This window comes from Barbus barbus (assembly GCF_936440315.1).
Source record: "Barbus barbus genome assembly, chromosome: 11".
In the NCBI taxonomy this organism is placed as follows: domain Eukaryota; kingdom Metazoa; phylum Chordata; class Actinopteri; order Cypriniformes; family Cyprinidae; genus Barbus; species Barbus barbus.
In genome coordinates, this window is record NC_136739.1 from 17,913,393 (window position 1) to 17,927,856 (window position 14,464).

General features: G+C 38.2%; 1 protein-coding gene across 1 annotated transcript; it reads right to left on the reverse strand.

Annotated features, from left to right (window-relative positions):
• Positions 1–12,046: 12,046 nt before the first annotated feature.
• Positions 12,047–12,970, reverse strand: LOC306877413 (uncharacterized protein; the record flags this gene model as incomplete). Its single annotated transcript, XM_079429189.1, has 1 exon — positions 12,047–12,970. One exon carries the CDS (start codon positions 12,968–12,970, stop codon positions 12,047–12,049), a length of 924 nt encoding a protein of 307 aa, XP_079285315.1.
• Between the last annotated feature and the right edge of the window lie 1,494 nt (positions 12,971–14,464).

Consider the following 14,464-nt stretch of genomic DNA (forward strand, 5'->3'; position numbering starts at 1 on the left):
CAGTATTTGACGTCAATATGACGTTGGCTTTAGACGTTGGCTCGACGTTGGATTTTGGTTACTTAATGCCACAACCTAAAAACAACGTCAAATGATGTTAGAATCTGACGTTGTGTGGACGTTACCATTATGACGTCTAGGCGACGTTGGGTTTTGGTTGCCATACCCGACGACTGTATATCAGTATTTGACGTCAATATGACGTTGGCTTAAGACGTTGGCTCGACGTTGGATTTTGGTTAGTTAATGCCACAACCTAAAAACAACGTCAAATGATGTTAGAATCTGACGTTGTGTGGACGTTACCATTATGACGTCTAGGCGACGTTGGGTTTTGGTTGCCATACCCGACGACTGTATATCAGTATTTGACGTCAATATGACGTTGGCTTAAGACGTTGGCTCGACGTTGGATTTTGGTTAGTTAATGCCACAACCTAAAAACAACGTCAAATGATGTTAGAATCTGACGTTGTGTGGACGTTACTATTATGACGTCTAGGCGACGTTGGGTTTTGGTTGCCATACCTGACCACTGTATATCAGTATTTGACGTCAATATGACGTTGGCTTTAGACGTTGGCTCGACGTTGGATTTTGGTTAGTTAATGCCACAACCTAAAAACAACGTCAAATGATATTAGAATCTGACGTTGTGTGGACGTTACCATTATGACGTCTAGACGACGTTGGGTTTTGGTTGCCATACCCGACGACTGTATATCAGTATTTGACGTCAATATGACGTTGGCTTAAGACGTTGACTCGACGTTGGATTTTGGTTAGTTAATGCCACAACCTAAAAACAACGTCAAATGATGTTAGAATCTGACGTTGTGTGGACGTTACCATTACGACGTCTAGGCGACGTTGGGTTTTGGTTGCCATACCCGACGACTGTATATCAGTATTTGACGTCAATATGACGTTGGCTTTAGACGTTGGCTCGACGTTGGATTTTGGTTAGTTAATTCCACAACCTAAAAACAACGTCAAATGATGTTAGAATCTGACGTTGTGTGGACGTTACCATTATGACGTCTAGGCGACGTTGGGTTTTGGTTGCCATACCTGACCACTGTATATCAGTATTTGACGTCAATATGACGTTGGCTTTAGACGTTGGCTCGACGTTGGATTTTGGTTAGTTAATGCCACAACCTAAAAACAACGTCAAATGATGTTAGAATCTGACGTTGTGTGGACGTTACCATTACGACGTCTAGGCGACGTTGGGTTTTGGTTGCCATACCCGACGACTGTATATCAGTATTTGACGTCAATATGACGTTGGCTTTAGACGTTGGCTCGACGTTGGATTTTGGTTAGTTAATTCCACAACCTAAAAACAACGTCAAATGATGTTAGAATCTGACGTTGTGTGGACGTTACCATTATGACGTCTAGTCGACGTTGGGTTTTGGTTGCCATACCTGACCACTGTATATCAGTATTTGACGTCAATATGACGTTGGCTTTAGACGTTGGCTCGACGTTGGATTTTGGTTAGTTAAATGCCACAACCTAAAAACAACGTCAAATGATGTTAGAATCTGACGTTGTGTGGACGTTACCATTATGACGTCTAGGCGACGTTGGGTTTTGGTTGCCATACCCGACGACTGTATATCAGTATTTGACGTCAATATGACGTTGGCTTTAGACGTTGGCTCGACGTTGGATTTTGGTTACTTCCCAACACAACCTGAAAACAACTAAATATCAACGTCAATTGACGTCGGTCTTGGACGTCAAATAAACGTTGTCATTAGACGTTGGCTTGACATTGAATTTTGGTCACCTGACGTCGCGACCTAAATCCAACCTAATATTAACGTCATATGACGTTGTGTGCCTGCTGGGAACTGTTACAGACACTGAAGTCACTCTTGCACTCTCAGTTAAACATTGTCTCTGCAACGGCTTTGTTAAAAGGAAGGAGGAAGATACTTTACAAGACTTTTAGAAATAGGAGGCAAATCAGCTTCTCTTTAAAAGGTTTCAGAATGTCTGTGTTAGAACAGAATGCCAGAACTAACACAACTAAGCCCCGGCAACAGCTAATATGCAGATATATCAGAAAATTGTGTGGTTTAGTGTGAAGCTTACTAATGCATTTTCCAGAATGGTGCTTAAAATGCCCAGTGCAGTGCAAGTAAAAATGTATTCCTCTTGCTAATGTGTATGAAATTGGCTGATATGTACTCCTTCCTTTCAGAAAGTCTCTTTTTTTTATTATTACCTGATGTTCTGTGAAATGAGCTCTCAGTATCAAAACTGCAGCCCAAAAATGTAATGCTTTTTAAACCATAAGGCATTATAAAATTGGACAGTGCGTTATACACACCATATGTTTGTCACAGTCACCAGTAGAACTTCACTGCAATTCCCAGCATCCCTCTTGCCACTCACCTGCACTCCATCAGTAATCACTCACACCTGACCTCCATCAGGGAATCCTCCTCACCTGTTGCCACTAATCAAGCTCCCTATAAGACTTCACTGAATCCATACCCTCATTGTCTGGTCTTGAGGTTACAAGTGCCTCTTCTGTTTTAGCACTTAGCTGCTGGATGGTTGTGGATGTCTTTCTCCAGTTGATTCTACTGAAGGGAAGGATAAGGATGAATAATTCCTCAGTTGATTGAGCTTCATTGAAATCGGAGTTATTGCACTTACCTGTTGAGGTTGCCTTCAGTTTGGATGAAAAGATTGCTCAGTGGATGCCAGGGGCCGGGTTCAGCTGGACTCTGCCCAATTACATCAACCTGGCTTGGTTTGTCAGTGGATTCTGTCTTCTCACCGTCAGCCCAGAAGCATCACTCCTTCGTCCCATCCATCACAAACCAAGTCCACCGGCCTCTTACCAACCCAGCCCACCAGCCACACCGAAGTCACCACCTGTTAAGCCCATCAGTCCAGAATCTACATGACTGGCCAGTGGTCCAGACCACACCAGTCCTCCTGTGTTTCCCCGAGCCCAGAAGTGGCTTTCGATCAGCGCTGACCTGGGGGCTAAGGTTGCAGACCCTGCTATTACATCTGTCCGGTCAGCGCTGAAATCTGCCATCCACCCTCTGTTTTCAGCTCCCCGAACCAATCCGGTCCTCCGCTCAGAACCCGTGGCCACATCTCGTTCAAGCCCACCATCCGCGGGTAGCTCAACGCTGCCATCCGCGGCACTCCCAAGCCCGCCACCGACTCCAGCCCAGAGTGTCCTCCAGTGTTGGCCCCTCGTAAGCGCTTGGCTGTGCCTGCACCTCCAGAGCCCGCTCCTCGCAAACGCCTTCCAGTGCCTGCTCTACATAGGCGCAACCCCATTTCTGATTTCAGCCAACGGAGGGTTCCAGTTCCTCCGTTTAACCCTGAGGAGATTCTAGTTTAAGTTTACCCCCAAGAGGGCTGCAGATCCCAGTCATGGAGAATCCAATTCTCAAATCACGGCCAGGAGCGCCGTTCCTAGTCCCAGAAAATCCAGTCACAGTCACCAGTCGAACTGCACTGCAATTCCCAGCATCCCTCTTGCCGCTCACCTGCACTCCATCAGTAATCACTCACACCTGACCTCCATCAGGGAATCCTCCTCACCTGTTGCCACTAATCAAGCTCCCTATAAGACTTCACTCAATCCATACCCTCATTGTCTGGTTTTGAGGTTACAAGCTCTTTGTCTGCCTCCTCACTTACCTGCTGGATCCCTGTGGCTCTGGATGTCTTCCTCCAGTTGATTCTACTTAAGGGAAGGATAAAGATTATTAATTCCTCAGTTGATTGAGCTTCATTGAAATCTGACTTATTGCACTTACCTGTTGAGGTTGCCTTCAGTGTGTTTAAAGAAGCCCTTATCTTACTCATCCTCGTATGCCTCTCCATCCAGTGTGTGACCATGTTAATATGATTGCAAGTTACTGCAAAAAGATTACTTCTGTGCCACTATTTACTGTCTATTTTTAGCTAAAGTGTTATCTTGTATGTACAGTTCATATTCAATATCTACTGATACTGAAAGTTATTTAAAGTGTAATAAAACTTCTTTTAGTTTTTAAAAAAAATTTTTTTTTTTTTTTTTAGAAATAATAATACAGCGTAGCGGCGTGTGTAGTGTCATGCATTTATGGTACCCGTGGAGCCTAATACGATTAAAAAAAAAAAAAAACATAGAGAGCAATATGCCTTACATTGATGCATTCCACATAAATTGCCAAAGTGAAATAACTTCACAATGAAACAATTTCTTAATTCATTTCTTAAACCTTAATTTTTTAGAAATAAAAGCAACACTTTGTTTTGCTTTTGGAGCTTTAAAACCTTTTGTGCTTGTTTGGGCTCCACTGTAGGCAACTGTCTTTTTTGAGTAAGCTTCCTGTAGTCTCTCCATCTCTCTCTTTCTCTCTCTCTCTCTCTCTGTGGGCCATTTTCCCCAATGAATGCTCATATCAGTGCATTCTCAACCCTTTTGATGGAACCTGAATGGTCACTGGCCTGTTATTGGCCACATGGAGACTCTAATAATCGCAATGTAATATTTCTCCACGGGTGATGAAGGTGGGCTGTAATTTGAGAACTGTCAGGTGGTGGACTTCAGTAAAATCTTTGAGGGTTGTATTGGGACATTCTTGTGCACTTCTCGTGGCATCATTTTTCTCTGCTCACTTGGACAGAACTAAAGGCGAGGTCAGACTGGCAAAAGCTAGTGGCCAAAGAAGGCCCATTGTCAGTATGAAGCATTGATTGAACTGACCCTTAAGGTGCAGTCACATTTATCATTGCTCTGCATAATTTCATATTGTCATTCCAATATGAATTTGCACGATCTGGAGTTTCACATGAGAGTTTATCATGCTGATTTCTCGTATTCAAGTTGGTCTTATGATGTTGCAGTGCTGAACAACAGAAAAGCTGCTTGGTTTGAAAGTGACATCTTCATAAAAATGGTATTGACAATGAGCAATGGGCCTTTTTCTTATTACTGAAATTTTGTTAACGTGACTGTACCTTTAGACAGTAAAGTTTTAAACCATGACAGTAGCCTATATTTTTTGCATTAATACTGCAAGATGATTCACCTTAAAATAAATATCGCCATTATAACAATCGTTCACTTTTAAATGCAAAAATATTACAAATGTAATTACAATTATTTTAATCTAATGATGTTTACAACAGAAGTTGTAAATCATGTAGGCGTTTTCACATTTTTTTAAAGCAAGCAGCAAGCTTCTAAAAAATAATTTATTTCAGTATCTCCCATCAGACAGTTTAAAATGAGGTGGAGAATGAGTCAGAGGAAAGTGCTGCAGATCTCATGTTGTAAATACAAAGTGATTATTTAATGACTTTGTGGCTTGTTTAATCCAAACACAGCTATGTGTTCAGGTACATCTTGCTCTTTAAGGTTTAACTGACTGTAAATGCCTTGAAGATAATTTACTCTCCCTCATTTTCTGGGATTAACTATAGATAAAAAGAGAGGCAAGCTTATTGTATGTTGAATATCTTGCCTTGCTTAAAAGATGCCTTGCTAAAAATGATAAATCAGTGCTGTGGTAAGATATTTCCTGTACTCCTCAGCTCATATCAGGAGCAGATTTATCCAACCTCAGTTGTCTGCAGTGGAACAACAGATGGAAACTCTATTAGACAGCTGCCATTTTCTTCCAACGATATCAAAGCCTGCTGCTGTGATGTTTACACTCATGTTCTGTGATGGAAGGGCTGATGCCCACTAAATGTCCTTATATGAGCTATGTTTCAGGGAAGATCCATAAAAAGTGTTGTTCTAAGCCTCATGAATTCAAGCGTCAACCCTGTCCTTATAGTCCTTTGAAAAAGACTAAATGTAAGCAAACAATCCCCCTGCTCTTCTATGAAATCTGTAACTGCAGCACATCATAGGGATGAATTCTCTCAGTCCCTCTGGCTGCACTGATGTGAAGTGCAGGCGCACATCAATGAGGCTTATTACACCCCTGTGCTATCTCTCAGAATTCGCACAACAACAGAACTTTATATTTTTCAGAACATCTCTCACTTTGGGAAGTTTTGGAACATGTTGTTTTAACTTCTTAACTGTACACCATATTTAACTTTCACTGGTACTGCAGGGACGTCTGCAGATCGCTGTCTCAATCAGACAGTATTTACATGTAAGCTCTTGAGTCTGAAAAAGGACTGGGTGGGTTTTCCCTTAAGTATTGCCTCCAAATACTCAATAAATTGTCTCTCGGTATGAAGCCTTGAGAACGATTGAAGTTTTGGGAGACTTCAGTCACCGTGTGCTGTTTCATTGCATAATTGTGCCTGTCGACCCAGACGAACATACTGCTGAAATGTTTGGTTCACTTCTGCTGAGAAAATACTTTGTAAGTCTGCTAGGGTGATAAATATTAAAGAGCTATGTCAGAACATGAAAGACATTGACTATTCCTATGCCTTCATTTCTATTTTTAGGCATGTAATGAACGCCCTGTATATATTAGACTAAAAGCCTAATTAATAATCTTTATTGTGCAGTGTGAATAGGGCAAGAATTTCAGTGAAAAATTTATGAAATGTCGCAAATTCTTGAAGCAATAGAAAAAAAGGTATAATTTATAAAATATTTATTATAATTATTATTAACCTTCACATTTTAATACACAGTATTATCCTTTTAATGTTGTTCTGCAGATTAAATCAATGTTACTATCTGGCTACATTGAAATGTCTTTAAAAATATCTGAAACTGAGAAAAATCATAAAGCACAATGTGAGGCTGATGGCCATAGCAAAAGCTACAATATCCTTCTTTTTATTCTTAATAATAGCCGATAAGATGCTCCTCATCAAAACACTTAGGCACGCAAGGGGGCTTTTTGTGCATTCTATATGGGCTCCCAGGTGGAAGTTCATGCTGAAAAACAGACAACCTTTTTCTCTTCACCTTTATTTTCCTTCATTTTTTTGCTGACAGAAAGCTCTTTAACGCTGTAAGTGCTGATCATTGGGATGTACTTTGATTGGAGTGTGTTGTCTGATTATATGGGTCAGCAAATTTCCATATAAGCATACCTCTAGTCTAGATAATAGGAAAACTGCCATTAGAGATTTCCAGTTGGCCTGTCTGAAATGGTTTGCAGTGGAAAGGGAATCAACATGAGCATACATGGACTTATAGTATGATTGTTGGAAAACAAAGTTAGAAAACTGAGGAAAATCAGTTATATATCTTTGACAAAATATATAATTTACAGGCCCATAGTATATTATTTTCCACGTCGACTGTGCTCTCTGTGTTGAGACTGAACCTCTTCATCTGGATTCTGTGTGTGGAGCCGCTGCCACTCTCTGCTTTAGTGACAAATGAGGACATCTCTCAACATGAGAGCTGAGCGGCATTAGAACTACAGCGTGAGAGTCACGCTTGATAAACCCCGCTAAGAGGTGGTCATTTTCAAGCCTTGACACTCGGTGGACCATCACTGATTAAAGACTGATTGACTGTCACTCACAGACTCATCACATGCTTGCACGGAGCCCTCATGTGAATTCCTGAGAGCAGAGGTATTAAAATCCCTCTGACTTGATGATGCAGTGTAGGGCTTTATTTAATAATGCAATAATGTCAAGGCTTAATGCACAGTAACAATTAAAACACTTTTGCCAACATTCACTGAGTATGTGCCTCAAAAACTGGTGTAACATTTGCATTTGACATACAGTCGGCAGATAATAATCCAATCATGATGTTGATGATAATTTCCAATAGCTAAAGTATAATGTGCTATTAATATTACACATACACTATATCGCTCAAAAGTTTGGGTCAGTAAGATTTGATTTCCTTTTTAAGCAATTCATATATTCATTCAGCAAGGATGCATTAAATTGATCAAAAGTGACAGTAAAGACATTTATCATGTGACTGTAGTCTTCAGAGTCAGCTTTTCTTCACAAGAATAAATTACAATTTATTATTTTAAATGGTAATATTCCCAAATATTACAGTTTTTATTGTGTTTTTATGCGGCTTTGGTCGGCAAAGGAGACTTTTAAAAAATATATTTTTACTTTTGCATGGTAGTGTATATACAAAATGAATTACAATATTAAATAAATTTAAAATTAATATTATATTGCATATATCACTTAAAAAACTAAACAGCATGTATGCATGTAAGCAAAACAAACTGTGATTGATTACCTTAAATAAAATTCATACTGCTCCTCCTGTCTAAGTGGGTCTTAGTAAGCTGCAGTATCTACCAACCCTTCTGTTGTTTAGCCAAAGCTCTTGTTACATGAGACCACACAGCTGCAGACAACACTTTTATGAGGCTATGCCATTATAGTCTAGAGAATCAAAGAAAGAGTTGTCCCTCTTGTAATTTGTCTACTGCAGAAACACTTTGCAGTAAGCCAGCTGGAAATTACACCACATGAGGCATATGAAACTTTAACGATACATGTTCCTTTTTGTAATTTTTCTTATACTTCTGCCATCAATTTTCAGATCTAGACTAGAGTCTTGCAGTTTAAATTGCATATGGAGAATGTATAAAATAATTGGGTATCTGCTTCATATGAAACTGTCGTTTTGCTTCTGCTATTATGTGAAAAATGCCTGCCATTTCTATATTCACCAGCTTTGGCAATAACAATTTTCTAATGTGGGGGGAAATCAATTTATCCCCACCATTTTTCTCTCCAGGTAGTGGAACAAATGATAGCATATGCATCATACCACTGAGCCATTTTCTGCCAGTCTCTCTCTTAATCCATTTATTGAGTCCTGTGGATGTTTTGATCACTGCACACCTAAATTTATGGGCGGATTCAATCTGAAGCACAATCCCTAATGTGTGGTGCTTGTTTTGTGTCTGTATTTATTTTCAATGATTCAAAATAAGCTGAAAGCTCACATTTATTGGGCTTTCGCCATCTGACACATTAATGGATATCTCAGTGATACGAGAAACACAAAACTAGAATTGCTATACAGGAGATCGTTTACCTGGGACTCAAATATTCAGTTTAGTGTATCGTCATATTTCACAATTGACCAGTTTTTGTGTGGAATCATTTGTTATATTTTCCATCATATTGGCTTGCAATGGCTTCACAGTTCTGTTCACTGTATGATACCATACAAAATGTTTTGTCTCAGTGACTTCTTCATGAATACCCAACATAAAAGGCTTTTTCACACACTACTGTGCTTTCTGACCATCTGTATGAAATAAAATTTACCCTATTTATTTTCTGAAAGTATATCTTATTGTGAACAAGCCACCCATGCCTACGTTTCAACAAATCTAAACACTGCTGATCTGGCATGGATTGAACCTAATTCATGAAAAGCTGATTCTTAACAAACTATCTGCATCTTCCCTTGATCTACATTCAGAGTTAATTACCTGCTGTGCTTGTTCACTCCTTAGTGGCCACTGACTCATGTTAAATTAGATAAAGATATTCTTCAGGAGAGAGAACAGTAATCATTGTGATCACTGACAGTTTTATTGTGGAGTGCTTGGCTGCACTGCATTATTGGTCTCAAAGGACAGATCATGATAAAGCCAAATGTGCTCTTCAGCTGTTTCATATCAGGTATGCAAACCCTTATTTTATTTTTTTCATAAAGCATTATCCATTTCAACAAGTTCACTGTTCAACAACATTTTATATAAATATACACTACTTTTATTTTATTTTTATATATTTTATCTGGACCAATAACCAATGGTGAAAAGCAACTAATAAGAGCCCTTCATACTCCTTTAAATCTTCAAGCACTCTAAAGCATGCAGACTGAATGAGAGACTGCAGTGTTTCCTGTTCAAGTTATATTTGGCGTTTAAATGATTTACTGTGTTAACACCCAAAGGGAATAATTACAGAGTTTTATTGGATTGTCATTGGGAAGGGATAAGGCAGATAATGAGATAAAAAACAAAATTGTCCTTCAGCCACAGTATTTATTAAATAACCAGAGGTTTATAAAATGGAGACATCTTCATCAGCCATCACTGCATAATTAGCTTCGAATATAGAGATAGATTTTGGTCACCCTGGCACTAATTTAACTGAGAAGTTCAAATGTTAGACATTTTTTAGACAAGGTACATTTCCTGAATTTGCAATAATGGGCCCACTCACTGTGTGTTCCTTTGAAATATAAAACAAAAATGAAAGCACAGAGATTTATCAGTATCCTAAAATGGATTTGGATTTTTAATTGCTTTTTTTAATGATGAAAGAATATTAGCAAATGGGAAACGATTCAATAATCTGAAGCTGTCAACCATAAAAACAGAAAAGTGCAAAGAATACATTTCAAATAAGAACATGAAAAGTTCAATTTTATTTTTCTTCATTCAATGGCACGTTCAAATCTGCTCCAGCAGCCTGGTCTGTGGTAAAACAATCACATATTGTGTATTATGTAATGTCAGTCAACTGCCTATCCCACTGCATAAACCTAAAACCAGACAAAAACGTTCTCAGCGTGAGTGCACTCTCACGTATAGATGAAGTCGTGGCTACACACTATTGTGACAAACTCCCGGGGAAATTGGTGAAACGTACTTAATTACGAGTCATGTGTACAGTACCGGTCTGAAAAACATACAATTCACACATGACGACTTGTTTGGAACAGCTGCAATCAAACAATCAATTGAGAAACAAGGGACTTCCACATTTCATCATGTTATAGTACACTGGGAACATCTTTACACACATGCAATATTATAGAGCTTTATAATGCTTAATTTAACTCTAAATTGTCTTCATCAGTTTAAGGAAAGGTATTCAGCTGACTATTTTATCCACTGACTGACATATCACGGGCTGCTCAGCAAAACTTGTGCTATGCACACCCCCATCACAGTTAATGAGGCATAAAGCAGGGATAGTGAATGCAAATTGGTGGTGGTGGCGCAGTGGATAAGACACATGCCTTTGGTGTGAGAGACCCGGGTTCGAATCCACTGTGAGACACCAATGTGTCCCTGAGCAAGACACTTAACCCCTAGTTGCTCCAGAGGCGTGCGACCTCTGACATATATAGCAATTGTAAGTCGCTTTGGATAAAAGCGTCAGCTAAATGAATAAATGTAAATGTAAATTCTCATCACTTTGAAGGGAAAGACATGGATTTCACTATACATCTCAATCAAATCGAATGGTTAGATTGAATCCAGAGGTTGTCATGTGCAGGACTTGCTACACAGTAAATGTACCATAAAGCAGATTTTTCAGATGCAAATAAAGGGGCATCTGCCCTTTACTGACAGTCCTGACCAATCAGAGTGAAGCACAGCATTATTTGCCAAAACAGGACAATGAAGCATATGCCACGATTGTGGAACACGCCACATACATTGCCTGGATTTGTATTCTATATTTGCTTACAGTTTGTCTTGCAGTTCAATAATTTTTTTTTCATATTTCATTAAATTAAATTAAAATCAAATAAGGTTACTTGCCACAAATTCATGCACAAAACTGAAAACAACCTAATTTTTCTAAACTATATAAATATAATAAAGATGATTGGAGTGTTTTACAAGAAAATACTACTTTAGTCTTTCTAATTCAAAATTTCAAGTTTAATACAATCAGTTACTTTTTAATTATTTGTGAAACTTACTAGCAATTTCTGAATGGAAATAGTTTCTACAACATTTTTTCAATGTAATGTTACAATTATTAGTACTAATAGCTTTGGGTTGCAATGATGGCTCATAGTCTTGACATCAATTTTCCCTTATAGATAAATTTAAATTTGTAAACTATTTTAATTTAAAGCAGAGGTATATGGGAATATTATATCAAAACTTCACATATAGCACAAAAACCACTGTGTTACAGGCATTTAAACTAAATCTGTTACAACATTCCCCGGTCTTCCCTTGAACTTCCATACGTTTCCTATTTCAATTTTACTAACATATGAATATAGGTTAGAGCCTACATGTTCAAAACATAAGTTTGCTTACATATAATATATAAAACAGATATAATGAAAATGCATAATAAATTGCAAGAATCCATGGCATTCATCTCATTTGCGTTTTTTTAGCTTGTTAATAAAACTTACAATTCCATGGCGAAACACAGACTGGGAGAATCCAAAACACAGTAGATTTCCCAAGCTGGACATTGAGCAGAATGTCATTGTGACAAATCTATTGGGATCAACCATTTCGAAGAGGTCTGTTATGTAGAGGAGAGCAACTGTTATAGTCCATAGGCTGCTGGGCAGAAACAGGGCTGCCTGTACCATGCCTGTTACTGTGACCCGCATCTGGCTCTTCTGCTGGGGTTGGGAAAAAGATTCACCGGTCTGTCCCATCTTTTTCATATGTTCACGCAGATAAACAAAGGTTTTACCCCAAGAGAATAATAATGTGAACAGCGGACAGGTGCAATATAGTAAATACGTAAAATTAGCCACATGAAATAAATACAAGTCTGACTCGAAGTTTTCTACTGGTGATGTTTTGTTTAGTTCAGGTGAAGTGAAATTGTTTGGGACAGGCCCGAGCAAAAAATACATTGCTGTTCCCATAGACAAAGAAATAAGAAGCACTATTTGATTCAGAACGAAGCCAATATATAATATGGCATTAATATTCCTCTTAATCCAGATAAAGATTGGATGCTGTTGCGGAACAATTGAAATGTAGTAGAAAATGCTGATCCAGGCATTGCATGAGAAGTTGGCGCAGAAAAACTGATAAATCAAAGCTCTGGTTAGCGTTTGAAGCCAGAAAGGTGCATCAAAAAGCAGCATAACAATGGTCAACACAGTCACCAGTTGTTGAAATGTTGAGTTGAATAACACAACAATTAACAAGAAGCGCAGTGGATTGCGAAGCGTCACTCCAGCGACTGGTCTCATTAGGCAAAAAGAGAAGACAATGTTGAAAAAGGTTGCTGTGAGGCAAAGCGGACTGGAGAGCAAAGCATATAGCCATGGCTCCATCTTCACTGTTGCCTTGAATAAAGTTGTGTCTATGCAGATGTCCTGCTGTTTCTGATACACCCTGGCTTTTATTACAACCAATAAATGATATAAGGTCAATGGAAAATAGGTTGGTAAATGAAATGTGGCTTGACGGCCAACCATAAACAAATGACACGCATTCTTACATGGATTAAAACTATCCACATGCTCATCTTCAAGTATTGCGTAATCAATGCAATGTAATCAATGCTCTAAAATGGAAATTTGCTGAAAATGTACTCCCCCTCAGGCCATCCAAGATGTAGATGAGTTGTTTCTTTATCATAACATATTTGTAAAAAATTGGCATTAGATCACTCACCAGTGGATCCTGAATGGGTGCCATCAGTCCAAACGTACATAAAAGTATGAAAACAATCCACAAGTAATTCGTATGTCTCTGTGAAGTGAAAAGCTGCATGTTTGTAATAAACAAATTAATCAGCGATTTGAACTCTCTAAGCATAAATACTAGGTCAGTAAAAGATTTCTGCCTGATTGACAACAAAAAAAATATAGACTTTATTGAAAAAGGGACCCAAACTGTATATACTGGAAGCCAAGCCAACCACAATACTGCAGCATAGTGGTGAGTTTTGCACAAGTAAGCACTTCAATTTGTTTTTCTTTTCCAGAAAATGTAATACCTTGGAAATGACAATGTTCATCACCGTCAAACCTTAAGACAATGTTCATCATTGTTACTCATTGTTCAGTTTTGCATATGGATGATGCATCTGGGTTCCTGTCTCAAAACGCTTAATTAACCATTAACCAAGATTATGCAAACTATTATGTGATATTTGCATTGGTTATGATGCTGCATATTGTTTTTGAGTGTCATCTTCATACAGTATGTAAAAGACAATAGCATTGGGTTAAATTAAATGTCTACACACGCACAAAGATCATTTGAATTACTCATGGAAAAAAAATGCAAATCTTTTTGATAAACTTTAGTTTATTCTGTGAAAAAAAGAGAAAAACATTATCACTCCTTATGTGAATGAAGGAAATGAATAAAGCAATTAAAGTACTTATATTGTGACAGCAACTGTGAAATGTGAAATGAGAGTAAACTAAATTACAAGCTGGAGGTTTTAAAGACATATTATTGTGCTGTAAAGATAAAGTGCACAGTCATTTTCACATCAACTGTCCCATTTAATGCTCTTGAACTTACCCTCGTCTTAAATAACCTTACTTCTTGTACTATAAATGTACAGTACAAAACCTATTGAGAAAAATCTACTGATTCAAGAAATCTTCAAAAGCCATCTGAATTATTAAATGAAATTTTAGTAATGAGTACTTACTCAAAAATGTGGCACAATAATGAAAAAGTCTCTTTTTTTATTAAACATGTATTTACAATATAGCTGTACATTTACATTCATACAAAACAGCCCCTAAAATAATTAATATCAATAGAGGTACAAAATAGTTTGAGAGAGAAATATATCAAAGGACACT